This window comes from Miscanthus floridulus, chromosome 2 (assembly GCF_019320115.1).
Source record: "Miscanthus floridulus cultivar M001 chromosome 2, ASM1932011v1, whole genome shotgun sequence".
Classification (NCBI taxonomy): Eukaryota; Viridiplantae; Streptophyta; class Magnoliopsida; order Poales; family Poaceae; genus Miscanthus; species Miscanthus floridulus.
This window is the reverse complement of record NC_089581.1, coordinates 44,371,925-44,382,228: the sequence shown is the minus strand read 5'-3', so window position 1 is coordinate 44,382,228 and position 10,304 is coordinate 44,371,925. Positions and strand designations below refer to the sequence as shown.

Below are 10,304 nucleotides of genomic sequence, written 5' to 3'. Positions count from 1 at the left end.
TCTATAAGCTCAACACTAGCCTTTTTAGCTACATCACATTTAGTTAAAAGAGAATCATTCTTAGCTTCTAACTTGTCATTCTTAGCTCTAGTCTTTCTAATGATTCTAGTATATTTGTTTAGTAATTTGACAAGTTCATCATATGAAGGTGATTCAAATTCATCATCATCACTATCACTATCACAATCATCATTGTTAGCATGATCATCACTACTACTATCATCATCATTTGATATCTTTCGTTCACCCTTGGCCATAAGGCATAGGTGTGTAGAGGATGATAGCGGTGGTGTTGGTGAAGATGATGAGGAGTCAATCATAATGGCAGCCACCTTATCATTATCACTATCATCATCGGATGAGCAACTTGATGAATCAATGTCCATGAGCCAATCACCGACAATGTATGACTTTCCACTTTTCTTCTTCTTGTGGAAGTTCTTCTTCTTGCCATCTCTCTTCTTGTATGGCTTGTTTTTCTTCGTCTCATCTTCTTCTTTATTGCTTGAGTCATCTTTCTTGCCCTTGTATTTATTCTTGTACTTGTCTTTCCTAGGCTTTGTGCATTGATGTGCTAGATGACCAAGTTCTCCACAATTATAGCAATCCATCTTCGAGTTTGGCTTCCTTCTAGAGCTTGTGAAGAACTTTTTCTTCTTGCCATCAAACTTGATGCCACTCTTGTTGAGCTTCTTTAGCATCTTGGCGGTTCTTTTCACCATGAGAGCAAGGCTTGCATCATCAACTTCATCATCACTTGAGCTCTCATACTCAAGCTTTGCTTTGCCCTTCTCTTGGCTAGCTTTGAATGCTAAGCCTTTTTCTTTCTTCTTAGTAGAGGATGGGCCATCTTGTGGTGTGATGTGCATGTACATGTCATGAGCATTGATCTTTCCTAAGATTTGTGTTGATGTAGTAGTGGAAAGATCACCTTGATGAACCATGGTCACAATATGCCCATATTTGTCAATGGGGAGGACACTCAAGATCTTTCTTACAACATCAGATGGTTGCATTTGAGTGAGTCCAAGCCCATTGACTTCCTCTATAAGAATATTCAAGCGTGAGTATATTTCATTAGCATATTCTTTAGGAAACATCTCAAAAGTGTTAAGCTTTTTCATGACAAGATGATAGCGTTCCTCATGCTCACTCTTTGTTCCCTCATGGAGCGCACAAACGTCCGACCATAGTACGTGGGCGTCTTTGAGGTTCCTCAGCCGATTGAACACATCTTTGCAAAGGCCTCTAAAGATGGTGTTTCAAGCCTTTGCATTCCACTTTTCATAATTCACCTCATCGCCTTGTAGGTGTGTAGCATCCTAAGGTTTTGGAAAGCCTTATGAGGCGGCTCTAAGTATTCCAACATCTAGAGCTTCTAGATATGCCTCCAAGTGGATTTTCCAATATGGAAAATCATCCCCCTCAAAGATAGGAGGAGGTCTATCCCTATGAGATATCTTTCTCTAGGCGATTAAGCCTAAATACGTGAGCACGAGGCTCCAATACCAATTGAAAGGATCAAGATACCCAAGAGGGGGAGTGAATTGGGCTAATTCTAAATTTTTTGCAATAATTAAGTCCTATGGTTAGCCCAATTAACCCCTTATGCCTAGAAAGTATTTTCTATTGATCTATCGTACAAAAGTTTAGCAACCTAGGTTCCAATCCTACTTTAGCATGTCAATTCTACGAATGTAAATGACAAGAATTGAATTGCTCAAAGTAAAGAGAGAAGGAGAAACACGACGATGTTTTGCTGAGGTATCGGAGAGTCGTCACTCCCCACTAGTCCTCGTTGGAGCACCCTCACAAGGGTGTAGCTCCTTCTTGATCCGCACAAGGATCAAGTGCTCTCTACGGGTTGATTCTTTGACACTCCATCACGGTAAATCACCCACAACCGCTCATAACTTGAGTTGGGTCATCCACAAGCTCCGTTAGATGATCACCAAACTACCAATCACCACCAAGCCGTCTAGGTGATGGTGATCATCAAGATTAACAAGCATGAACTCTCACTTGACCACAATAAGCCTAATGAGAAGGGTGGATGCACACTTTGCTACTCTTGCATTCACTAATAAGGGCTCTCTTTGAGATTCTCAAATCTCAATCACCTTACTAGGACCTTGCTCTTCTTGGCACTCTCAAAGGTGTTTCTCAGCTGTTGGAATGAGCAAAAGTACCCCCACACATGAATGGAGAAAGTATTTATAAATCCGGCTGAAAAATGAATCATTATGTGCCTCTACGGGATGACCGGATGCTTCGGTCATGTTGACTGGATGCTCCGGTCAGTTCTCCCCGAACTCCAGTGTTTAAGATGTGACCAGACACTGGACGGTCAACACTGACTAGACGCGTCCGGTCGTGATTTTCCCTCTCTGAAACCTTACTGAAGTTGATCGGACGCTGGGACTCAGCGTCCGGTCGCACCAGACGATTTCATCTTGATCAAATGACCTGACCGAACTCTACACTAGCGTCCGATCACCTCGGAGCCAGCATCCGGTCAATATTTGACCCTCCATTCACTTTCAACTCTCGATCATATGTGAATAAAGTTTGCTCTAGTGGATCTAAGAGCTTTTTAGGAGCTACCTAGTGCTAGATTTAGCAAGTGTGCACCACACCTAACTCACTAACTCACCTAGGTCAAGCTACCCATCTATACCCCCCTTAATAGTACAGCCAAAGGAAAAATAAAGTCCTAAACTACTTTAAGTGTCTCTTCCACTCCAATCGACACTTAGAACTAGTCTATCCTTAATCTTATCGTCTATCCTTTAAAAACTGAAATAATTTCCATCGTAGGGGCATGACCACAATGATAGCCCAATCGATCTCTATTACCATGACCTAACTTAATTGTCTCTGTAAAACACACGTTAGTCATAGTAATCATGTATTGTCATTAATTACCGAAACCCAACTAGCGGCAAGCTCTACACCGGTGAACTCCACACGCCGACGAGCCTATATTCTCAAGAAGCAAGGAGATGTTGCACTGAAAGCGCATGTTACAAATATATGCTTCAGGTTTTTCAGACGTATGTTGCAAGTGTTTTGTATCGGTGTTGCCAAGTAGATCATGATGTTGCACATGTTGCAATGGTTATGCGTGTATGTTTCAAGTGTATGTTCAAAATATTTTATCTGTATCAGACGTATGTTGCAAGCGTTTTCATCTTGATATTGCAACAATAGATCTAGATGTTGCATATACATGCATGTTGCAAGCATATGTTTCAAATGTTTCATACATCTGGTTCAAGTGTTTCATCTGAATTTTGCATATGTATTGCAATGATTTTTAAGTGTTTGTCAAGTGTTTTTACAAGTGTTTTAGACGCATGTTTTAAGTGTTCATCTGTCTTTTTTTTGTGTATTGCAACTGTTGCATTTGGATGTTTCAAAAATAGATCGGGTATTGCACATGAGATACGCATGGGAAGCGGATGTCTTCGCGTGCAACGTTCGGAGCGATGTGGGCCCACCGCTAGGGCGCTCGCTCGTAAGCCCGATATGTGGGGTGCTCGCTCGCTGAGCAGGTACCGTTCGACGCTAGGGCCCATATTAGACATTCGGGCGTTAGCAAGTCCGATAATTAATATCATCGTTAGATAAGTTGCTAAATATATTTAATAAACTTATTTGAGCAAACATTGCTAATATTTTTTCTATATATATAATCAAACTTTAAAAAATTTGATCGATACAAATCTCATAGCATAACTCTTTTTAGGAAGGGGAGTACAACATTAGTCCTACGACTCATTTAGGGCGTGTTTGGTTGCCCGCATAAGGGCAAACCAGGCTCCCGGGATGCAGCCTGCTCATGTTTGGTTCCCTAGCCACCCTCCCGAGCCAGGCTCCGCTTGTGCAAAAGTCCCCTCCTGGCCTGGCTTACGAGGAACGTCCAAATCGACCGTTTTTCTTCAGCCTGGCTCGCTCCATGCTCCCATGAGCTCACACGCCTAGCGATTCCATGCGCGGGGAGATGGCGCGAAGATCCTAGGGTTACCTCCCCCGTTCCCGTCATTCACCACCTCTATATCTTCCCTCCTGCTGCCTCCCTCTCTTCTTCTTCTTGTCGCTCTCCGTCTGCGCCGCCGGTAAGCTCCACCTCCTCTTCCTCCTCCCCCCGGTGTTCTTGATGGATTCGTGGCCTCCTAATGTCTACCCTCTCTCTTGATTTGTTGCAGGTGCCGTGGATTTGCGTCCTCTCGAAGCAAGTGAGTTTTTTCCCTTCTCTTTCTCTATTTTTTCTGTGCGATTTAAAACCCTAGGTCACCATTGTTTGTTGATCTCACTGTAGGCACACCAGATCTGATTTCTTGGCTGTTATTGCGGTATGGATCCTTGTTCTTAGGTCTCATTTTTTTCTTGTTTTTTCAAGTAAAAATCCTATTTTCTGTATGCTAATCCTCTTTTTCTTTGCTTGTGTGCTTGCAGATCTGAGCTCTCTCACCTGCTGGGTTGGGCTTTTGCTGCTGCTGCTGCTTGTTGACGTGGGTATTTTGTATATCTACTCCCCCTCTCGTGTCCCCCCTAATCTGTACTGTGCAATAGTGAGTCCTGCGTTCTTGGATTTGGATGCATGTCCTACTTTGTGAGATTATGAGCAAGTATATGAAGTTGCCATTTTGTCTGAGCTATTGTCCAAGTCTGTGATGATTCCTTTTGTCCTAAGCTATTGCCTTAGTCTATGATGATGCCTTTTTCTGAGCTATTGCCCTAGTCTGTGATGATGAAAGTCTTATTTTTAGCATGTTCTAGTATATGATGAATCCTTTTTCTGAGCTTTTGTCCAAGTCTATGATGATGACATTGTCATTCTGAGCATTTGTCCTTAAATTCCATTCATTTTTTCTAGATGGACTTGGAAGAGAAGAGACACATTCTTTTTGCTCGTGCTGCTGCTCTTATCACTGCTATGTATGCCCTGCTGTTTGCTAGACTTAGAATGCTTCAGAGTCAGCGGCCTCAGATCAGTTATGGTCCAATGAGCATTAGGGATGAGGAGCGCCAAAGGAACTTGAACTTAATTTACAACTACAATGATATAGAGTGTGTGAACATGCTTAGAATGAGAAGGGCACCCTTTTTCGTGTGATTCTTCACTTGATCTGAGACTTTGGGTAATAGCAATGATGTTTTTTTCTGTGATTCTTCACTTGATCTAAGACTTTGGGCAATAGCAACGATGTTTTTTTCTGTGATACTACACTTGATCTGAGACTTTGGGCATGTGCAATGATGATAAATTTTTTGTGATACTACACTTATACTGAGGCTTTGGGCATGTGCAATGATGATAAATTTTCTATGATACTACACTTATGCTGAGGCTTTGGGCATGTGCAATGATGTTTTTTTCTTGACATAATACACCTGTGCTGAGGCTCTGGGCATGTGCAATGATGAATTAGGCTATGGCTGAGGAGATGATGCTTGCTGATAAGCTTGTGTTCCCTAGACTGGATGGTGGTCTTTTGGCTGGTGACAATGTGGTTGCTAGGGATGATGTGACTGGTTTCATACCAGCATCACAGATTCTTGCTCAACAGAGGACCTCTCTGAGGTGGACTGAGCTCATGTCTACCTTTATGCTGAAGTAGATGTGCCAGCTCATTACCATTGAAGTGAGGACTGATAAGGGCTTCAAAGAAGTGCACCTGAACAAGGTGGCAAAGGCCCTGCAAGAGTTCTGTATAGTGAGTGGTGGCCTGTCCCTATGCAGTGGTGGCCTCTTTTATGCATACCTAACTACAGCTGGTGGATGTGTAGTGAGTTGACCTTTTCTTTTGTGCGGTTGATTTGATCCTGCATAGCTTACTTACTAACACTAACATATAGTTAGTGTCTTAGATAACCCTACACCTACAACCTAGATCAACCTAGTGGTGGCAATCTGACCATAAGTCCATTGCCAATGATGTGAACCTTGTGGTTATGAATTTGATATGGACACCAGCCTGTGCCTGTGATTTACACAATTTCATTCTGAGCACTTGCCTTATTGCCTGTGATGTTTGTTTTTTTATATCTGAGCACATGTCCATTGCCTGTGATGCTTTATGACTGAACTGAGCACTTGTCCATTGCCTGTGATGTTTTTGGATTGATCTGAGCACATATTCATTGCCTGTGATGTTTTTTGATTGATCTGAGCACATGCCCATTGCCTGTGATGTTATTTTGATTAATCTGAGCACATGTCCATTGCCTGTGATGTTTTTTTTGATTGATCTGAGAACATGTTCAGCTATGGCTTGGTATGTTGTTTATGTTGAGAAGTAGCCTGGGTCTACTCCAGGTGGGCCGAAGCACATGCTCAAGTAGATGGTTTTAAGGAAAACTACTAAAAAAAAACGAAACAAGAAATGAAGCTTTGCTAGCTTTCTATGATGATCAACCTGAAAATCCACCTCTCCTCCAACCTATCAGTGCACCTCTACTAGAAAATGTGGAAATGACAACTTTCGCTTATGCCACAGTTCATTTATACTTGTAATAGCAGTAGTTATTGCCTTGCTAGTAGATTTTTTTATTTGGAAATTGATGTAATATCTGATGTCAACTAGTGGGTGGTAATGTTACCACTACATGCAAAAGGTGACTAGAACTTGTTGTATGCAGCCAACCAAACAATGATCCATATATGGGTTTTTTAAATCTGCAAACACATGCATGCAACCAAACACTGTCTCAGCCCAGCCTAGTTTTACAGATGCATACAACCAAACAACCCTTGTTGCATACATCTGACCTAGACAAATGCAGCCTGACTGCCTGAAGCTAGCCTGGCTTGGCTGGGAAAGGTACCAAACACGCCCTTACCTGCAAGCAGCGCTAAAGAAAAACAGAGAGGAAACAGAAAAGAAAAAGAAAATAGAAATAAAATCCCGCGTGACAGGTCAACCACGAGGCCGGCGGCGTGACGCCGAATCCGCAGCCAGAAACGCTCAGCCACTGAAATCAAATCATAAAAATCAAATGGAACTCCGCCCGCGTCACTCTCTCACAGCTGCCCAAAACTCCCGCGCTCTCGTCTCGGCAGGCTGGTGGGCGCCGCGGGGCGCCTCGCGGCCTCGCGCCATCCCCCGAAACGCTCGGAATTTTTTTAAAGGAAAAAAAATCCCCCAATCTTTCCCTCGCTCCCTCCACGGCGTGTCGCTGCCAAAACTCGAACGGATTTCCAAATCGAGGCCGCGGCGATCGAAGCCGGGAACCCAAAGCACCCGAGGCTGCGCGGAGGGCTTCCCTCCAACTGGAGCTCTCCGAAATCCTTCGAATCCAAAAATAATGGCGGCCTCCTCTCCCACCCATCCCCACCGCCCCGCCCGCTACTTAACCGCTCGCCCACCACTCCTCCTCCACCAGTCCACCCTGCTCCGCCCTCCGTGCTCCGGCGCCTAGCCACCTGCTCCTGCCTCCGCCCCCGCCGCCGCCGCCGTGCAGGGACAGCCGGAGCAGGAGCAGCGTCGCCCGCCTTTACCGTCTCCCATGGCCGACAAGGAGAACTCCGCCGTCGCCGCAGCCCCGCCGCGCCTCACCCGAGCCGCAGCCAAGCGCGCCGCCGCCGTCACTGCCGTGGCCGTCGCCGCCAAGCGCAAGCGCGTCGCGCTCTCCCAGCTGCCCACGCACCCCAACGCCGTGCACGACGACGACAAGCCCGCCAGGAAGCAGCAGCACCTCCTCCTCCCCGCCGCCAAGGCCCAGCCCAAGGCAGCGCCCGCGCCTGCCGCCGCCGCCTCTGATGACGACGACAAGGAGGAGGAGGATCCGCAGCTGTGCAAGCCCTACGCGTCCGACATCTACTCCTACCTCCGCTCCATGGAGTCGCAGGCCAAGCGCCGCCCCGCCACGGACTACATCGCGGCGGTGCAGGTCGACGTCACCCCCAACATGCGCGCCATCCTCATCGACTGGCTCGTCGAGGTCGCCGAGGAGTACAAGCTCGTCTCCGACACGCTCTACCTCACCGTCTCCTACATCGACCGCTTCCTCACCGCCAACGCCCTCAACAGGCAAAGGCTGCAGCTCCTCGGCGTCTCCGCCATGCTCGTCGCATCGTAAGTAACCGATCCGTTAATCTCACTCGCCCGCATTTCATGAACCGAGCTCCATTTCTCATGTGCTGGGTCCGATTCGAATCGATGCAGCAAGTATGAGGAGATCAGCCCGCCCAATGTGGAGGACTTCTGCTACATCACCGATAACACCTACACTAAGCAGGAGGTGTGTGCTCGTCCTTTCTGTATGCTTTGAACGCGATTGGTCTCTGGATCTTGCCGCTGATTGATTACAAAATGTTAATTGATCTGTGATTCGGGATCTGTAGGTAGTTAAGATGGAGAGTGATATACTGAATGTCCTCAAGTTTGAGGTGGGCAATCCTACCCCCAAGACGTTCCTGAGGTAGATCACAAACCAAATCAATCTGATGTGTTGCCCCAATCCTTGTTTGCCAGAATGAATCTGTTTCTAAATTTTGTGTGCCCTTTACTTTCTGTTTCCTAGGATGTTCATCAGATCTGCCCAAGAAGACAACAATAAGGTATTTTCATCTGTGAGATTTCTTGCATTTCAACAATAGAATCTGTTTCCGTTCTGAATACCCGCTGTTTGTGTACGTCGTTGTCTGACCCATTATGTTGTGATGCATATTGCAGTATCCTAGCCTCCAGCTGGAGTTCCTGGGTAGCTACCTTTGTGAGCTGAGCTTGCTGGACTACAGCTTGCTTCGCTTCTTGCCGTCACTTGTTGCAGCCTCGGTGGTGTTTGTTGCAAGGCTGACCCTTGATCCACACACCCATCCCTGGGTATGATATTGATCTGCTCGATCCAAATCATTCCTGTCTCATTAGTTACCAAACACCAACTCATTTTGTTATGTACGGTTGCAGAGCAAGAAGATGCAGACACTAACCAGCTACAAGCCATCTGAGTTGAAGGACTGTGTTGCTGCCATACATCATATGCAGCTCAACCAGAAATATTCATCCATGATGGCGATCCGGGAGAAATACAAGCAACACAGGGTAAGCATGGGCCATGACAGCCGCACACAGTTTTACTTTCAGATCGTTTGCATAATTCAGTGTCCTAACTGTGGCATAAATCTCTTGAAACAGTTCAAGGCTGTATCAGCTTTGCTACCTCCTGTTGAGATCCCAGCATCATACTTCAAGAAACTGAAGGAGTAGGTGTTCCTGAATAATCTAGTAAAGCCAAGCACACAGCTTTCCTCAAGCAAGATGTGCAATGGCTATGGTTGTTAGGGTACTGTGGGTTCTTGGATGCTGCATCTAGGCTCGGGTAGGAGCATTCAGAGTTGATTTTTTTTGAAGTTCAAGCGCAATATAAGGCTAGGCGTGTCACATTTTGTACTTTGTATCGTAATTATACATTACAACCAGGTGCCTTTATTTGTTGGGGGGCACAATTCCAACATTTGATTTATTGGCTCTTGCTCCATTTTCTCCTTTTTTATTCATATAGTTCTAGTACAGAATAAAGTATCTAGTGGTCAGTTATATCAGAGGGTAGCTTATGGATGTATTAGATCCTTGCCATCTTGGTAAACACATGCAGAATTCCAGAAAGTGATATGCTCTTGACACAAGAACTGTGTCCTGGTAGACTTGGAACAGTTGTGAATGATCATTCTCTAACACAATGTGCACCTTTACTGTTAATTGGCCACACATGTGAATGATCAAAATTTCTAACACAATGCCACTATTGTTACTAGGAAAATTGGTCACATCTGAATGTCTTGAAATGCTTGTTGCCATTCATGATTAACACATGCAGTTCTTTAGGTTAGTATTACTTTGCTATATAGTATATGCTTATTTTTAAAATAATTTCCAGAATGTATCGGGATACTCCTTCTAATCGTAAATAAGGTGAAGCTTTGGGTCACAACTCACAAATACATCACAGTTCTGCGATTTGTGTTTACATTTAGAGAAGCAAAAGATAGAACACCAGCGTACCCCTACATCCACTCGGGGCAACCGATCTCCCCTACAGGCTTGCTTCTCACCAACATTCAGCATTACTTGACAATTCAGATTTCAAAGGAAATATTTTCTGAAGCAAACTTTATTCAATTATTCCTGCCATCATGTACTTGATACCCATCCATGAATCCATCCACCTGCAAAGTTTCTTTTCTAATTTGGTTTTCCCTTTTCATATTTTTTTTCTTTTTCTGAACACTGTGGTTTTGATCTTGAGAGAAAAGTACAACATGCCGAATTTCTTTAGCACAATGTCCCTCCAGTCGT

The 10,304-nt window shown here is 44.8% G+C and overlaps 1 protein-coding gene across 1 annotated transcript; it reads left to right on the top strand.

Moving 5' to 3' along the window:
- Nucleotides 1–7,184: 7,184 nt before the first annotated feature.
- Nucleotides 7,185–9,564, top strand: LOC136522873 (cyclin-A3-1-like). The gene is made up of 7 exons (XM_066516671.1): nt 7,185–8,081; nt 8,172–8,247; nt 8,351–8,427; nt 8,530–8,566; nt 8,682–8,831; nt 8,916–9,050; nt 9,144–9,564. The coding sequence occupies exons 1-7, from the start codon at nt 7,513–7,515 to the stop codon at nt 9,213–9,215; spliced, it is 1,116 nt and encodes a 371-aa protein (XP_066372768.1). The 5' UTR covers nt 7,185–7,512; the 3' UTR covers nt 9,216–9,564.
- The last annotated feature ends 740 nt before the right edge of the window (nt 9,565–10,304 follow it).

Excerpts from the sequence above, each read along its gene's own strand:
- LOC136522873 (XM_066516671.1), top strand. The coding sequence starts at position 7,513 with ATGGCCGACAAGGAGAACTCCGCCGTCGCCGCAGCCCCGCCGCGCCTC. Across the intron at positions 8,567-8,681 it reads CCCAAGAAGACAACAATAAG|TATCCTAGCCTCCAGCTGGA; the intron begins GTATTTTCATCT and ends TGCATATTGCAG. Across the intron at positions 9,051-9,143 it reads AGAAATACAAGCAACACAGG|TTCAAGGCTGTATCAGCTTT; the intron begins GTAAGCATGGGC and ends CTCTTGAAACAG.